At 32.9% G+C, this 19,309-nt stretch overlaps 1 protein-coding gene across 1 annotated transcript in view; it reads left to right on the forward strand.

The window, feature by feature from the left end:
• Window positions 1-18,898, forward strand: part of PTPN21 (protein tyrosine phosphatase non-receptor type 21) — a 108,396-nt gene extending 89,498 nt beyond the window's left edge. The window contains exons 14-19 of the mRNA XM_051977433.1: window positions 1,915-2,052; window positions 5,377-5,598; window positions 9,353-9,481; window positions 9,656-9,890; window positions 10,466-10,626; window positions 12,073-18,898. Of these exons, the coding sequence (XP_051833393.1) occupies window positions 1,915-2,052; window positions 5,377-5,598; window positions 9,353-9,481; window positions 9,656-9,890; window positions 10,466-10,626; window positions 12,073-12,201 (1,014 nt within the window). The 3' untranslated portion in view covers window positions 12,202-18,898. The remainder of the gene's footprint in view (window positions 1-1,914; window positions 2,053-5,376; window positions 5,599-9,352; window positions 9,482-9,655; window positions 9,891-10,465; window positions 10,627-12,072) is intronic.
• The last annotated feature ends 411 nt before the right edge of the window (window positions 18,899-19,309 follow it).

The raw sequence follows: 19,309 nt of genomic DNA on the forward strand, positions 1-19,309 counted from the left end.
GAAAAAAAATCACATCATTATTTTCACTAACTTCTCCCTGAAATTTAGTATTTTTTCCATTATTAAAAAAATAAATCAGGAGTCTGAGAAGTATTCCTAGTGTTCACCAGACTGCCAAAAGTTTCCCTCTATACAAAATATATTAAGAATCCCAACACTAGACTGTACTCATTGAAATCATTTTTGTTTCCTTACTTCCAACATCTCATTTCTCTTTTATGACCATAGCTCTAGAACTATATAGGCTTTTGGAGACCATTTGGTCCAACTTTTTTGCAAATAAAGGCACTGGTGGGTAAAATGAGATTGCTCAGAGTCAGAATTTGTCTGAAATGAATTTGTCCAAAGGCAGAATTTGATCCCTAAGGAAACATTTGATAAGAAGAAAGTTCCCATCTGCTCCAAAATATTTATAGAGCATATGTGTAATTGCTAATTATTGAAAACAAAGTAGATGACCATCAGTTAGGGAGTGGGTAAGCAAATTGTGATATATGAATGCAGTGGAATATTATTGGGCTATAAGAAATGATGTGTATGAGGAATGCAGAGAAGCTTGACAAAAGCTATATGAACAACGTGGAGTGAAATAAGCAAAGTCAAGGAAACACTAGATACAGTCACTGCAACAATGTTAATAGAAAAAACAACCATACACCAAAAAAATAAAAAATGAATGTAATAAAATTGTCAAACAGGATTCAAATGAAGAGATATGAAATGACTTCCCCAAATCCATCCTTTTAGAGAGGTAAGAGCTCCACAAATGTTATAAATTGTTCGTGTTTGGGGGCTTTTTAAAAGTATCAATCAATTGTGCTATTTTTATTTTCCTCCTTAAATTACTGCTAGTCATATAGCATATCTCCCTAGGTGGGAGAAGGGGAAGAATACTTGAGATAACTATAGTTATGTAAGAAATATCAATAAAAAGTTACAAAAAAGGGACCTTAGTGCTACCTGTTTCATAGTTGAGGCGAGGTTATTTGCCTTTGCCAAGATAGTAGGCAAAACTTGTGGCAAAACTTGGACTAGAATTCATGCTCAAGTAGCATTCTTTTCTATTATCTATTTCCTATCCCTCTTCTCACCTGGTACCTTCTTTCCCCCTGCTCCACACCCCCACTCTTCCAGTAAATCAAACACATATAAATATATTATCTCTATCCCCATGATAACTTGCAGTCATATTTTATTTTCTCATTTTTAAAGAAGAAGCACTTGAGGCATGGAAGGGCAAAATAATGTATTTTGGTCATATGGCAAATCTGTGATTGACTTTACAAGGCAGAATGCCCAATAGTATCTCCAGTACAGAGAAAGAAAATAAACAGAATTAATGGTTACTTTTTTTTTTTTCCAGCATGGAGTTCTTTTCAAATTTATTTTAAATATGATCTTTACCAAAATCAAATCTCTTTCAGTGAGATATATTTATGATTTATATATATCTACATAGATAGATTGATAGATACACACACACACACACACACACACACACACACACACAGTATTGAAATTCTGATGATATTATCTCTTGTGGAGGAATGCTGTTGGCTTAGAGTCTCATCTTTCATTGCAACATAGCAAAGCAACAAGGTGCATTTCAAAACTTCTTATCTGGAATGAAGCTGGGTCAGGATTTTGGCTTAGGAAGTATGTGGCATCCACCTAATGACTCTAATTCAAGACATGAACACAAACATGTAGACAGAAACAGTAGAACATTCCCTGTGATTTGTAAGTCTGAAGAGAAACGTTTCATCTCTCTGGCTAGCATTAAGTCCATTGCAATTTCATTTTTCTCTTTTTAGAGGTATGTATGTATAAAAACATGTATAAATGTATATGTGTTATGTTATTATTGTACATTGTTGTCATATGTATGTTAAATATATGTAAATTTTTCTCTAGGGTATGAAAAAGAATCGAGCAGATGCAAAAAAATGTGGTCCTCTTAAACTAGCTGCTTTAAATGGATTATCCTTATCTAGAATGCCCTTGCCTGATGAAGGAAAGGAAGTGCCTACCAGAGCAACCAATGATGAGAGGGTATGTAAAAACTAGTTTGGATATTGGATTTCTACTTTAATGATAAAATAATTTTTAAAAGGATCTCCATAAAGTTTTATTATTATTATTAAATCCCAAATCTGATGGCAATAATATAGGATTTTGGAATTCTATCACTTGGATTTCAAATTTGAGTAAATTTAGAGTTAATGTCATAAAAATTATGAATCACTTAAAAGTGAGAATATCTTACAGAATTTTTCTGATTTTTATCCTGTACTAGCCATCTAGGACTGTTTTTATGTTTCATTTTCATTATTTATTTATCTATTTTATCTATTTTTAGAGTTTTTTAGAATTTGAAGAGCTGGTAACATTTGTATATGCCTTTGGAAAAAAAAATGAGACCATTTAAATTATTTATTTTTGCCATTTTACTCCAATAATTTTTTTTATCAAATGCAATTTTAATTTTAATTTTATTTATAAATCAGTTATTATAAACCAATAATTTTATTTGTAAGTCAATTGTGATTTCTTTCAAAATAATATCTTTCAAAAGATAATTTCTTGATTAAATTATTAAATATATCAGTCATAAACTTTGCTAATATAAATGAATTTGTTTATATGTATGTCAAGGTTGTTCTAGATATTTGCTATTATTTTTATCTTTATTGTTTTTCATAGTATCAAATAAAAATATTAGTTTATGATGACTGAATTAATCATAACTTTTTCAATTTGTTCTTTTTTTGGAAAGTATTTTTCTCTCTCCTTGCTCATAGAGCTCTTTGTATAACATTACTCTAGTCTAATCTTCAATTTATAGAAGGAAATATTTTTATCTCCTTAGCCAAATGACCTATTTTCTGTTTTGTCTGTTTTATATTGCATTTCATAGAATATTTTTTCCAATGGTATTTTATTTTCCTTTTAAAAATTTAATTAAAACTTTCTGGCTATATTTTAAGTTCATAACTTTCTTGCTGCCTCCCCAACCCGCAAAAGGCTACCATTTGACTCAAATATATTATATATTTAAAACCCTATTATGCATATTCTTTTTATCAGTTCTTTCTCTGGAAGACGATTGCATCATTCTTCATAGGTCCTTTGTAGTGATTTGAGCAATATAATCTAGTCTTTCACAGTCGTTTTTCAAATAATATTGATATTATCATATACAGTGTTCTCTTGGTTCTGCTCTTTTCACTCCTCATTTTTTCATGCAAGATTTTCCATATTTTTCTAAAATCAATCATTATTTCTTACAGCACAGTAGTATTCTATAACAATCATATACCCCAAATTGCTTAGCCATTCCTCAGTTGAGGGGCATCTCTTCATTTTCCAGGTCTTAAGTACTATAAAGAGAGCTGCTATAAACATTTTATAACATATGGCTTCTTTTGCTGTTTCCCTCATCACCTTGGGAAATGTACCTAATAATGGTATTGCTGGGTCCAAGTGTATGAAAGTTTAATAGTTCTTTGGCACAATTTGATTACTGTCCAAAATGTTTGGATCAGTTCATAGTTCCACTGTCAGTGTATTAGTGTCTCAATTCTTCCACATCCCCTCCAACATTTTTTCCTCTTCTATCATTTAGCTAATCTGGTAGGTATGAGATGATATTTTAAAGTTGTTTTAATTTGCATTTCTCTAATCTGTAGTGACTTAAAACATTTTTTCATATGATTATATTTAGCTTTGGTTTCTTCATCCAAAAGTAGCTTGTTCACATCCTTTGACCATTTATCAGTATTTCATATTCATGTAAATTTGATAAAATTCTCTACATATTTGGGATATGAAACCTTTATCTGAGAAACTGTGTAAAAATTCCCTCCTCCCCCAATTTTCTGTTTTTCTTCTAAATTTGGCTACATCAGTTTTATTTTCACAAATTTTTTTAATTTAATGTAATCAAAATTATCCATTTTAGATCTCACAGTGCTCTCTTATCTTTTTTTCATAAATTCTAACTATAAATCTGATGAGTAATATGTTCTGTATTCTTCTAATTTATTTATGTTCCATTTTATATCTATGTTATATATCCATTTTTACTATATCTTGATAAATGGTGTAAGGTATTGGTCCCAAGGTGTAGATGATAATGTCTCAAGCTTTAGGATTTTTGTTTGATTGTTTTTTGAGTTCTGTCTGAGAGCCTGACCTCAGGTACCCTTCTCTGCTCCTGAGCTGTGACCATTGCCCCCAGCAATGTTGTCTCCTACTTCCTCATATTCTTCCCCCACTGGCAAGGTTCAGTTTTCCACTCTTCTCTGGATCCAAAACAATGGACTCTGCTTTCCTTCAAGTGTCCACAGCCAGCAGGGCTCTACCCTCTTCAACTGCACTCTCTGATGTATGTGTGTGTGCTCTTTTTTACTCACAGCCACAACCTGGTCTGTATCTGGTCAGTGCACCTGGATCCTATGGCCAACACTAGAGAAGGACTCCTGCAATCTTCCTCTGATCAGCTGTCCAATCCCCACAGTATCCATTCCAAACATCATCTCAAATTGTCTTAGAAAGACAATTACTTTACCCTAACTTTTAACTATTTCTGCCACTCTAAACTTTACATTGAGGTTTTATTTTAACTTATTTTGGGGAGAATTTGGGAGATTCCTGCCTTATTTTGTCCTCTTCCCAAAATCCTGCTCATGTTTTATAGAATATTAAAGTTAGAAGGTATTTTAGAGGTTTTCTGGCTCAATTCTGATCCAATCTAATGCATAAAATATCTCCTGTAACAGACCAACAATTGGTCACTCTAAATCTGCTTGGAATGGAACTGTTGAGGCCGCTAATTCTATTTTGGGATCTCTCTTACAAAGTTTTCTATTACTTTGAGCTAAAATTTATCACCCTGTTCTTCCTACCCATTGATGCTAACTTTACTATCAGGTCTAAGCAAAATAAGCATAAACTCTTCACTTCATGACTACCCTATAAATAACCAAAGATTATAATCATAATTCTTCTAAGCCCTTTTCCGGTTAAACATCTGCAATTCATTCAGCCTTACTTTGTATATCATGTTCTTCATTTCTCTCAAAGTTCTCTCAAAGCTCTTAAAGTGTACATTTTTCCTTGTGTTTTATCTAGAATTATTTTTACATTTCAATATGTTCAGTATATACATACATACATATATACATACATATATATATATATATATATATATATATATATTCAGTATACGGCTAAGTATATAGCTGTAAATCCAAAGCAAAATCAAAAGCTATCTACCCTTCTATAAATTCCTTTATAATAAATATTTGATATTGGGATCATTAAAGATAAACACTTTCACATCATTCAATATAATCCTTTTTTTTTTTTTTTCAGTGTAAAATTTTGGAACAACGATTAGAACAGGGAATGGTATTCACAGAATATGAACGCATTCTGAAAAAAAGACGGATAGGTGGGGAATGTGCGATAGCACGACTCCCTGACAATGCAGAGAGAAACAGATTCCAAGATGTGCTCCCCTATGATGATACCAGAGTAGAATTGGTCCCAACCAAAGAAAACAATACTGGCTATATCAATGCTTCACACATTAAGGTGAGATGAAAATTGATGATAAGTAGATTTTTGTAAATGATAATAAGGTGATAGGGATAAGGGATAGAGATTGGAACTGGTTTTTAAGTGCTATAGTAGATTTCTTTTTGAAAAAACTTTCTGTAGCAATACATGGGTTCACCTTCTGTGTAATTTATAGAAAGTTGTCTAGAGCAGTGTGAGTTTAAGGGACTTCTTCAAAGTTATATAGCCAATATATTTCATAGCTAGAACTTGAACTGAGGACTTCCTAATTTTGAGATCTGCTAGCTATTTTCTGTCTACTCTGAATGTGATCTGAAATGTGATAATTACATCTCTCTGAAATGTGATAATTACAATAAGAAGTTTATAGAGTCTGTTCAATTTGCAAAATGCAAAACCACAAAAGCTGATGAAAGTAAGTATAATGTATTATATCTTCATTGTATGATGGAGTCCAAAGTCTCATAATAAATTACAAATATTATTTTTTTTAGTATTAAAGATATCTTTCTAAGTGGCTAGTATTATGAGCTCTGATTTGCAAATGAGTAAACCCTTAAACCAAAATTAAAACTTATTCAAAAAAATATTTTATGTAAAGTTATGTCCATTTGATATGGTGAGCATCCCACTATAAGTATGTGAACTCAGGGGATGCTTAAAAGATTTTTGTCCCATAGTAAAATCTTGGTCTTTTAATCCTTGTTTCTGTCCTCCTAGTAATTTAAAAACCTTTATCCCAGGATTGCTTCATATATTTTTTATATATTCATACAAGGTAATCATGGAAGCCATTCTCTCAAAAAGTACGAACTGTTCTGCAATGGCATCCCTTCACATGTTGCCCCGTAGTCATTTGAAGAAGCAGTGCTACCTCTTTTCTGGAGACAACAGTGTGTTATGCTTCCCAACCATAGTAATGTTAGAATCATTAAAATGGGAGGAAAAAAAAGATGACTCATAATGAGTGGGTGAACAAAGCCAGATGCTTTTCTTTGCTCCTTTCCTCCTACTCTTGACTCATACTGACATAGTATTTGAAGTCACTATTTTCGGGAGAGAATTCCTTTTGGACACTGAATTTAAAAAAGAATTTTGGGGAGGATTTTTAAACTTCTATTCCTTACATGCATTCTTTTATTTATACTGTTTTGTTAAAGGAGATTGACACTTTCCTCTACAAAAATTCAGTTCACTCCTTCACTGGAGCTTGGAATTGATTCTGGATTCTCAAATACTATTCCATTAAAATTTTAATTCTGATAGTTTCTATCATCCTGAAAAAACTACAAATCCAGTTCCAGCAATAAATAACATTTTTTGTATAATAAGTCATTTATCTAAATATGATGAGGCTCTTTACAAGTAGCTTGGCCACTAAGTGATACATGTTTGTTTTTAGTGACCTATGAAACAAAGAAAAATACAAAATGGATCTAATGTGATCCCCTTTCACTTTGATGTGATGATAATGGTGTAGCTAAAAAATGAGGAGTAAAGAATGCTAAGAATCCTTAGTTCAAATTGTTGGTACGCTCCTTAACTACTGTTAACAAATGAGAAAACATACTGTTGGAAGACTGAAGAGAACTGTATGTGTTTTAATATTTTTCATTATAAATGAAATCTAAAGATAACTGTATGGAAAGTTGGCTTAAAAATTTTCCTTGGAAAGGATAATAAAGGATTTAGTGGAGTCACTTTCTATGTGTGCTCATTGATAACGGGAAAGGCAATTTTATAATGGGATACTTAATGTAAAACATTGTGTGCTCAGGATGAGTAGAAACCAAAAAAACACCAACTGAAGATAATTCATTAATATATAAATTTTAAGAAGCATTTCCAATATCTACAAAAACTATTGATACTTGTCCAAAATTTGTAGCCAATTCAACATTACTGCAAGATAACTATATAAAAACTGTGTGTGTATGTGTGTGTGTGTGTGTGTGTGTGTGTGTGTGCGCGCGTGCGCCCGCATGCGTGCGTGAATATGCAGATGTACACGCACGTGCACACAGTTTGGTGTCAGTGAAAATTCTAATTCCCAACTTGAAAATCAGAGCTCCCTATCTTTTCAGGAAGTTTTGAGCCCAGATAATTCTAGCTCATTGCCATTGTTATCTGCAGCATTCATCTTGTAGCATGTGTGTACTGATGAGGTACCAGTTTAATTTTCCTTAAACAAAAAGGTTCAGATTCCAACTCTACCCCTTATTAGGAACTATTTTTATTTTTATTTTCATCCCTGGTACTTAGCACAGTGCCTGATTCATGGTAAGTAAATACATCAATAAGTATTGATTAATTGACCAATTTATCTATAGGGATATTGACTCAGCAAAGCATTATATCTTCCTTAGGTTCCTTATCTATGATAATAATAATTATATTACTATTTAATGAAGTAATTATAGAAATAATAGTTATAAAAATGAAATAATAAAAACTGACACTTTATTTGTGTACTAAGAGTTTATAGAGAGCAATAATAAATTTTTTCATTTGATAATTATGAAGTATTTTGTGAGCTGTAAAATGTTATTTAAAGTCTTAGCTGTTAAATACTAGTAATAACGAAGATAACAAAAATAGCATTGTAGAGAAGAAAATGCAAGAAATCTGGGTTTGAATTCCAATTCTTACACTTGGCTTACATAATTTTGGATAAATCATTTTGACCTCTCTAAATCTCTATCTCGTCATAAAATAAGATTAATCATTATAACTTTTTAAAAATTATTTTTATTTTTTGAGGAGACAATTGGGGGTTAAATAACTTGTCCAGGGTCACACAGCTAGGAACTATTAAGTTTCTGAGGCTTGATTTGAACTCAGGTGCTCCTGGATTCAGGGCTGGTTCCCTATCAACTGAGTCATCTAGCTGCCCCCAAGAATAATCATTCTTATCTTGCCTTTCTCACTCTTCTGTTTTAGAAAGGAAATTATAAAAAAAAGTTTTTTTTTTATTATGGAAAATTCATTATTGTGGGCATTAAAAATCTTTTCTAAATGTGAGAATATTTTAAAATGTTTTGTTTCAAATTTTCTCCCTCCCTTGGCAAAAAAAGTAATGCCTATTATACATCTGAAGTAAATTAAAACATTTCTACATTAGCCATATTATGGGGGGAAAACAAAAAAAAAAAGTGAAAAAAATTCTTCATTCTGCACATAGAGTTCATCACTTCTCTCTCTGGAGGGGAATAGCAATTTTCATTATGAATCCTTTGGAATTTTTGTAAATTGGGGACAGCTAGGTGGAGCAGTAGATAGAGCACTGGCCCTGAAATGAGGAGGATCTGAGTTCAAACTTGACCTCAGACACTTAACATTTCCTAGCTGTGTGATTCTGGGCAAGTCAGTTAACCCCAATTAATTGCCTCAGCCAAAAAAAAAAAAATCAGAATGCAAATATAAAAAAAAAAAGGAATTATTGTGGATCATTGTTTTGATCTAAAGAACTAAATCTTTCATAGCTGATTATCATGACAACATTGCTGTTATTGTATACAATGTTGTTATTCTACTCACTTCAAATGTGATAATTTTCTAACCAGTAATGTGTGGGGTTTGGATATATTCATTTCTAAAGGTGAAATTCAAAACTTTATATTTCCTTTGAATAGCAATCAATTAAATCCAATAAATATTCAAGCAAATACTCTGTTCTCAAAGAAGTATGAGTGATTGTACTGTTGGCACTTGCTTCATAAATCTCTCAGGCCTTGATTTGAGGTTTTCTTTTAAATTTTCCCATCTTTAGGTCTCTGTTGGCGGCATTGAATGGGATTATATTGCCACCCAAGGACCTTTGCAAAATACATGTCAGGATTTTTGGCAGATGGTGTGGGAACAAGGGATTGCTATCATAGCAATGGCCACAGCGGAAGAGGTGAGTACTAGTTGTCTGAAAATGATTCCTGCAGGATTCCTAGGGAGAAGCTGCCACCTTAAGAAAGAAATGAAGGGAAATTTAGAGGGGACAGTCATCGATTTATTGACCTCAAGGGCAGAGGAAGTGTCTGTGCCACATTTCTAAATGCCTCTTCTCCCACCTTTTTTAAAGGAGGGCGGTCGAGAGAAGAGCTTTAGGTACTGGCCGCGGCTTGGTTCGAGGCACAACACTGTGACTTATGGGAGATTTAAGATCACCACGCGGTTCCGCACCGACTCTGGCTGCTACGCCACAACGGGCTTGAAAATCAAACATCTTCTTACTGGACAAGAAAGAACAATTTGGCATCTCCAGTACACTGACTGGCCCGAGCATGGCTGTCCGGAGGATCTCAAGGGGTTTTTGTGTAAGTGACGTTAGCCTCGTGCTCGGAGGCCAGGGAGAGCAAGCGGGCTCCGGGTGCCCTCCTAGGCCCTCACCACACACGCCATCCGGAAGAGTTTGGCTGCCAAAAGAAGGGCCATTGGAAAGCTAGGTAGGAGCAAGTAAGGTTGTGGCCTTGCCTGGCAAGCACCCCGAGTTAGGAGGAGCCTCAGAGGGGACCTAGGAAACAGAAGGGTCACAGGGCAGAGGTAGGGCTTGAAATTAGTTCCTCTGACTAAATCCAGCCTACTTTTCACTGTACCTACTGCCTCCAACTGAAAACAAATAAAGTGGTTTCATTACAATTGTATGGAGCTTATTTCCCTTCCTCTCTGTGTCTCTGTCTGTTTCTATCTTTGACTTTCTCTTTCTCTGTTTTTCTCTGTCTCTATCTCTCTCTCTGTTTCTGTCTCTGTCTCTCCCCACTCCCGTCTGTATCTCTTTTTTCTCTGTCCTCCCCTTCCTCCATTCCTACCTCCTCCTCTATTTCTCTGTTTTTGTATCTCTGTTTCTCTTGGTCTTTGTTTCTGACTCTCTCTCTCTTATTGACTTTGACAGCGTACCTGGAGGAGATCCAGTCAGTCCGTCGCCATACGAACAGCACAACTGAACCTAAAGGCCCCAACCCTCCTTTGCTGGTCCATTGCAGTGCTGGAGTAGGAAGAACTGGAGTGGTTATTTTGTCAGAGATCATGATTGCCTGTTTGGAGCACAATGAGGTTGCATTTGTGTGTTGAGACTTTTCATGCTAAATAGGGGGATTTGAGATTTAAAGTTGGAAAAGACCTTAGAATGACAGCCCCATAATTTTCAAGGGAGGAAACTGAGACTGAGCAGTTAAAAGTTTATGAGGCAGTGTTTGACTACAGAACGTTGAGATTTCAAGTCCAGTGGTCTTGTCCACAATGCACAAATTCCCTTTAATAACAAAAAACTGATTTTTTTTTTTTTGGCTGAGGCAATTAATTGGGGTTAACTAACTTGCCCAGAATCACACAGCTAGGAAATGTTAAGTGTCTGAGGTCAGGTTTGAACTCAGATCCTCCTCATTTCAGGGCCAGTGCTCTATCTACTGCTCCAACATATTCTTAGTTGGGTCAGAGATGACTACTCTATGTAATAATCACTTGATTGAACTTTTTTATTTTTTGTTTTGCTTTCTTTTTGCTTAACCTTTTTTCCCCTTGACTTTTTTATCTTTACTATGAAAGGGTATTTTTAGTTTTTTCCTACTTCTAAAACTTACTTCCATTCTGTATTTATTTGTTTTTAAACCAATAGATGAGTTTGTGTAGTAAAATTTGGTCAAAGAATAGAAGTACCGAATCTTTCTAAAAACAATTTTATTGCTATCTTTTATTTTTACATCACTTATCTCTGACTACATTGCTCCCAGTGAATTCACAAAATAAAGGGAAAAATAAAAAGGAAAAAGGTAGTTCAGAAAAATCAATGTATACATTATTTAGGTCTGACTATATAAATAATATTCCACATTTACAGTCTTTTTTAACAAAGAAGGGATGGAGGACATTTTTTTCCTCCCCTTTTCCGGAGTCTAGAGAAGCAGAAAATCTTCAGACTTAGGATCTTTGAGACAAGTCCAAGCTCCCATTCATCAGTTCATCAACTAGAATTTATGAAGCACTTCATATGTGTGTGTTAAGCACTGTGCTTATCACTGGAGATACAAAGAAAAGCAAAAAACAAGTCCTGATCTGAAGGAGCTTATGATTTAGGGGAAGAAAACATTTCATCAACTAGATACTCACTCAGAAGCTCTGTTTAGAGTAAATTGTAGATAATCAACGAGGGAGGGCAATGGCAGTAAGGGGAATCAGCAAAAGTTTCTTGAAGAAAGTAAGGTTTTAGCTGAGACTTGAAGTCATGTATGGAGGGCAGTAGGGAGGCTGGGTCATGGGATCGCAGAGGATTTGGGGTGGTAGAAAACTGGAAAAATAGGATGGGATCATTTTATAAAAGATTATAAAAGCCAAATATGAATTCTTATATCTAATCCTGGAAGCAATCCCCTGGGTCACCTAATTAAAGCAAGCCAGATGTGGGCATCTCTGACTCCCCTTTTCCTCACATTTCCCCTTCTTTTGGAATTCCCTTAATGCTCAGGGAACCTTTTCTGATTTCCCATTTTTTTCTTTCCCCAGATGCTGGACATCCCACGAGTGCTAGACATGCTGAGGCAACAAAGAATGATGATGGTGCAGACTCTCTGTCAGTACACTTTTGTCTATGGTGTTCTTATCCAGTTCCTGAGAAACTCAAGGCTCATATAACCTCCACCTATTTCTCCTGGGACCCAATAACCTATAAGAGTTTACAAGGAAAAAAAGTGGGTTTATTACGGTAAACCCATTTGTTCTTGAGCTTTCTTCCTTCCCCCAGGTCTTCTTACACAAGGTATAGGGTGCTAGGGTCAGCTCATAGTGATGCACTGTATAGAGCCTTGAAAGTTATAGGGCTGACTGAGGCAGATTTTGGCTTGGAGGAAGTGGTGGAGAATTGGGGACTTGTTAGGGTAACTGAGCTCAGCTCTGGCTATGCTGATTTGCGGTACTTGCACACATTCTTGAGGTTATGTTTTCTATATGAAATAATACTCTACCTTACAAAACTATGCTGGGCAGTTCTGGCAATCGTAAAAGCAATGTATAGATTTCTATCTCAAAACTACTTTTTGATAAGAGAATTTTATTTTGTGACTAAAAAGTTTCTAGGGGTTCTTTAGTAAGAAAGCCAACTTTCTATGGGACTTGTCCACAATTACAACTGGTTTTTGGATGCATCAACTTTATAAATATATATAAATATATTTTTAATGTCAATATCTTTTCATCATTGTCTTTGCTTATTTTTTATTCTTGATAACTTAGAGTTGAAATATCAAATGACAGACATTTAAAGGTCTCATTTAGGAGATAGGAAACTTATTTGTTTTCAGAAAACTAATTTTTTTATTTTCAACTTTGAAATTTTCTGAATTACAATTGAAAATGAAAAAAATCTCAATTATTTTCAGGTTTGTTAAAGGAAGAGTTGGAACTGAATGCATAGTCACTTCAAATATTTAAGTAATAGAGTCAACAGCATTCAATTTATTTTCAGTGTTATTCATAACTTTAGGATAACCCTTTGATTTTTTTTACTAGTTGAAATTTTAGTAGACAAATAAGATGGTTTTAAAGCACTTTTTAAAAAATTAAAAATCAATACATTTCAGTTCCTTCCATGCATTGCTTTTTGAATTGAACCATTAACAATAGTAATGAGGATGATGTTTTGAAAGAAATATTTTATAGTTTGAATGTAAGAAATAAGGATTTTGAGTATGTAGGATAAGATATGAGAAAGTGCAACATGGTTATGAGCATGTTGGAAAGTTTTATTTTCTTTTGTTGTTACAAAGATACAGTATTACTAATTTGTTCTCCTAAACTTATACCACCCTTGAGAGTACTGAGGGGTAAGGAGAAATGCTTGAAAGACTGATAGAAGAGAGGATCTTTCTTGGAGGCATTCAGATTCTGGGACAAATCATATCATGTTCCTTGCCTTCTCTTCCTGCCCCACTTAAATCATTGTAAGAAATACACAAAATTTCACAAAAGGGCAACTTGAGGGAGGAATGAAATGGCATAAGGGGAAAAAGTGATTTCATGCTTTATGTTAATGCTAGAGGGAAGACTATGGGCTAGTTGTAAGCATAAGAAACCCCACTTTTTTTTTTTTTTTTTTTTTTTGGAGTATTCATTTCTATATCCTTCTACCAACATCCATTCCAAAGTTGTCTCCTTATGGCACCAACATCCTATCAATTCTTCTAAGGCTGTTATCATTCTTTGGGCATTAGTGAGTGGTTTTAAACTCCATGGTAAATCAGAGATGCCGATTTATTTATTATTAATCAATAAATGTGTGTCATTATCAACCATGGTAGAAGATTTACTTGGGACAGTTTTGTGGTGATATATTTGCCAGTCTAAATATAACTTACAAGAGATTTCTTAAGTAGTGAAAGCAAAATTTAGAAGCTATGAATCAAAACAATTTGGACAAGAGTCAACAACAACAAAAAAGTCCTGTCTAAAGGACAATAGACCCAATGATGATGTTCAGTAGTAGCTAGCTGCTTGAAAGAATGGAATTATATAATAATAATGTCTAACTTTTACATAATGCTGTAATGGTTACTACACGTGTTATCTTTCATGGCAATTTTTCCTTTCTCCACATATATTTGAATTGTTGTGTTGAGTGAATTTCTTGTATATGTTTTCAGTGGTGCTAACTTCCTTACTATCCTTCTTCCTCCAGTTTGAATCCAATTTAAACCTTTTTGAAAGGAATACCCTATTGATAAGAAGATATTACACTATGAAAACTGAATTAAAGGCTATTATATGAGATGTCCATTTTCTTATTTTGATAAATTGATTACAAGTGAATAAATTAAGAAACTAAAGTGGTATATTTTAGCTTTAGTAACTTAACTAAAGTGACGCATTATTTTTAGTAGATCGTAGAACCCATGTAATGCTTTTTGTGCCCTTTGAATATTTGAATATTTTGTAGTAGTTGTAAAGAGAAATTAGTGGAAAATAGTTATACTATGTATTCTTCAAATTTGTCTTTCAAACAATAATGTGATTCCACAGAGGATACAGCAAAACAACAGTTGTTTGTGGCCTTGCCATGCTTGCTAACTAGCAATTAATTGTATTACAACCTGTCAAAATTACATAATGTTTGGTTATTTTTTGGTTCTAAATAAGAGAGTTATAGCAGATTTATATCAAAATATATAATTTCACAAAAATAGGTGAAAATGCAGTATTTACCAGTGACAATTATTGTCATTGCTGACGTTATCCCTTATTTTTTTTTTCCTGATTAGGAGTGCTTTTAAAGAAATATTCTAGAGCATAGTTTTAAAAAAAGAAATGAACGTCTTATTTTAGAATATCATACAGATATTTATGGGAAAAATTGATGATATTCTTTTGGAACATCTACTGTGAAGCATGAAAGTGAGCCCTAGAATTTAGTTCTAAGTTCTTGTTTTGATAGGAATAAATGAGAAAACCTGCTAGCACAGACTTCCAGAAAGCAAAGAGCACATTGAGTAGTACCTTTCCTGTGCCTGCTAAATTATAGGGCACTGGGACTTTGAGATTTTTTAACTGCATATTTCTTTTTATTTGAGTTTAAAACTGGCCAAGTTTTCTTTCAACCTTTTATTCATAGGTTGAAGGGGGCTTAGTGTTTATACCTTTAAGAAAATTTATATGAAGATGTGTTTTGATTAATTTATTAAAAGTAGGCTACATTTGGGACAATTTGCAACAACAAATGGAGTTCAGTTATTTTCTTTTGCACAAACCTTTTTCTTTTAAAAGGTTAATTTAGGGAAAGATGTTTATTGGGAATATAAATTAGTTTGAGGATTTAATGTAAATTAAAAATTAAAAGTGATTTTTGATATAAAGACTTAAAAAAAGATCAGGTTATATGGTGTAATTTGGAAGGTAAAAAGTTACCAAGATAAGAAATATTATAGTTTAGATTGCAATGAGTATTCTTTAAGGCATATATATTCTTTAAGGCATATATATTCTTTAAGGCATATAACTCTCAACTTATCAGAATATTAGAATATTGGGCATTTCTTGATTAAATATATATATAGTGATTTTTAAAATTAAGTTTGAAGGGATTTTATGTTGCTGATAAGATTAAATTAAAGTGCTGGAAAATATTAGAAATATAGTATATTACAGACATCGGCAAAAGTTTACGATGATGGCTTATTCCCTAAGATGCTTAAAATAATGTTCAGTTCTTAAAAGTTCGGAGAAATTCCTTAAAGTATCCCATAACTTTGGTGAACTATTAGGAATTCTACTACTTAATAAGAAATAAATAGTGACCATAGTTGCTTTTTTTTTTTAATCTCATTTTAGTTAATGAACTCTAAACTCAGATTAGTATCAAGTAAGGAATGTTTGCATTATAATCTCTTAAATGTAGTCTATGCTACTAACAAAATGTTCCAAACTTCTAAAGAAGCATTCACAAGACAAACTAGACATTATTGATGACTCTTCATTAGCTTTAATAAATTATTTGTTTTGTCATGTAAAATACTACAAAAATGTGTAAGCTTTTGGTTATATTTATTCCTGGCTGCATCTAGTACCATCCTTATGTAGAATTAATTTATGTTTATACCAAATTTATACCCATGGCATATTGAGAAAGTTTCATTCTATACAAAAGAAGCTCTAGCATAGATGAATTACTAAGAATAAGTGTGTATGGGTACTACTGAAAGAGTATGTGTGTGTGTGTGTGTGTGTGTGTGTGCATGCGTGTGTGCGTGCGCGCGCGTGTGTGTGAAATTCCCAGTATAAAAACTCGGCATGTGATTGCAAAATACCATGCCCATTTAAGAGCTGGTCCACAATAAACCAAAACAAGATTGAAGGATTTTTATAATTACCTGGATAGTTCAGAAAAGCAATCTAAACAATCTTTTTTTTTGCCTCAGTTATCTGAATTGATTGCTGAGACTGGGACAGATTTCATGATTAAATGTACAACTTTTCTCTCTAAAGGCATCGTTTAAGGGTGACTGACTTAGGTTTCATGAGTCAGTAATGCACATAGGAAAAGTCAAATCATATTACATATACATTTTCCAACTTGTTCTTATCCTGGAACTTTTTTGTTTCAGATTTCACTTGAAAAAAATCCATTTGGCTGAGTATTTGGAATTCTTTTCATTATGGATATAATTTTACAATAATGCTATTTGTGATAATAGGATTTGTCTTGTAATGATAAGACACTGTAAATCTACAAAATCAGATGGCTTTATTTTTGTTTCTTTGACTTTATTTCTTATGCCAGCATTATATTGCTAGAGCTATGTTGGATTACTTCCATAAAACAGACCTTGCTAGGCAAAAATTGTTTTGTTATATGGTCTTCAGCATCTATATGGTTAATCCATAGACCATTGAGAAAATAGCCAATTACCTTCTTTGGTAGCCTGTTTCCATAGTTTTTTAAAAAATATATATCAAAAAGAATCATTTTGAGAAACTTAATAGCTATTGGTATAATGCCTTTTCGACAGTGATTTTAACATTTGTCAAGAGATCAGTTTCTTACATTAAACTTGGGGACAGATTAAAAAGGGGTCATTTTTTTTTAAAAGGGGGCATTAGAGTAGGAGGCTGAACTTTTGTTCTACTTGCTGGCTTTGCTACTAGCCAATGAGATGACCATGAACAAGTCATTTTATTCCACAAACGTTTGTTTTTTTTTAATTGATCTTACTATTAGTTTCCTTACTTGCACTATTAGGGAACTGAATTACATTCTCCATGAATTCCTTTCTAACCTGAATTCTAGTCTGAATCCACGAAACTAAAAGTATGGATTGAAGGCTATCCGATTAACTCTTGTGGATATGCAACTGATCTGACAGAGACTGGACCTTAAACTTTTCATTTAGAATTAGCAGTTTCTATTCGGAATTGTTAAATTATAATTTGGGTCATATTTACCTCTGACAGAGCAGATGTACTTGAACGGGCCTAATTTTATCTTATGGAGACTGAGCTATTTATAGCATACAACTAATTTCTGGAGTGGTACATTAACATTTAGCATCTTTAGATTATTCATCATGTCCAAGCCGTGAAGGATACTATTTCAGGTAAAGATACAATGTTAAATTATTAAAGAATTAAAAACAAGTATTTAGATGTTGACTTGGAACATATATCTCATTAGGACGCTATTACTGAATAGTTATGGGCACTAATATAAATTTTTTGCACTGTCAAATAATTAAGTTGGCATATTTCCTCAAACTAAACATGGGAATTAGAGAGAACTTAACTAAAGGAATAAAATGTGGAACTTGGAACATTTTTTTAAATTGCTAGCACAGCCAGTGGGCTTTAACATAGTACATTTTTCATGATATTGAACAAGTAGTTATAGATCTTGTTAATGCTTATCTTCAGTATTTTTGGAAATAAATTTTCTTTGGTTAATAACATCCAACTTAAAAGTTCAATAGCTCAGTGTTTGTCTTTGCAGGTATAAACTGTTCAGTTTATTAGTATGCTTCAGAATGTCTAACACATTCAGAGAAGGAGAAATTTTCCTTGCTATATTGGAGCAGTTTGCTTTTTGGAAGATCAATTTAAAACATATGAGTGTATACTCAACCCTTGGCAGTGGTCAGGCAATTTCGTTGCTTGTGTTCATTCCCTTTGATTCAGTGATGTGATTAAGAAACTTAGTTTTAAAATGCTATTATATAATACTTAAAAAAAACAAAACAAAAAGATAGTCTTCATATGGGGAGAAAATAATTTGGTGTGCAAAGTTATTAAATTCAAATGAAAGAAAACATCCCTATAGCAGGTCAGAAAATTAATTTGTATATATTCTGTTACATAATTTTTTAAAAAGGAAACCATTCAAATCCTACCAAATAGTATCCTTTGTGAAGCAAAGTTTTTTTTAAATTTTCAGAGAGAAAAAAAGTTTTCACTGGTAAATTTTGGATTATTTTCTATAACTATTACTACAATTTGTTAAATCTAATGGAAACTTGAAATTTGGAGAAAGTTGGTAGGATGTACAGTGGCCGTATTGCTTCCAGATAGGCCAGTGCACCAGTTTTCTTTTTTCAATGATAGCACAAATGAGTTGTCAAGTATTATTTTTTACTTTCAAAAATAATTCTGTATGTTTCATTGTTTGGTCATTGATACTGTAAAAATGTATAATCAGAACAGCTTTAATTCTAGTAAAACTGAAATTGGTTTGTAAAACAATTTGTAAATTGCATTTATTTGATGGGCAGAAAAGCTTGAAGGACTAAATGTAATATATGTGAAATGAATATATAATAGTCTATTTTTGCCATGAAAATAAATATTTGAAACAATATTTAACGTGTGCATACTATGTTATTAGTACAACTAAGACCTTTTGCACTCTGATTTTTTTTTTTTTCACTCTGGGTATTAGATTTTAGATGAAACAATATTCAGGATTGAATGATTCCATCAGATCCTCTTTCAAAACATTTGACAAAGATGTGGCATTTAGCCACATGTATTCATTTTAGATTGTTCATTATGTCCAAGATATGAAGGGTATATTATCATATTTTATTCAATTCAGATAACAATTCAAAATACAATTCAATTCAAATTTAGCTCAACTGAAATGCAAAGCATGTACTATGTGGCAGACATTATATCATGGATATAAAAAATTGATCATTGCTTCTCAAGAAGTTTATAGTTTATAGTCAAGCAGTATTTATTTAACAAAGGCCATATGTTGCTCTAATAT

The sequence above is a fragment of the Antechinus flavipes genome, chromosome 2 (genome assembly GCF_016432865.1).
Source record: "Antechinus flavipes isolate AdamAnt ecotype Samford, QLD, Australia chromosome 2, AdamAnt_v2, whole genome shotgun sequence".
Taxonomy (NCBI): domain Eukaryota; kingdom Metazoa; phylum Chordata; class Mammalia; order Dasyuromorphia; family Dasyuridae; genus Antechinus; species Antechinus flavipes.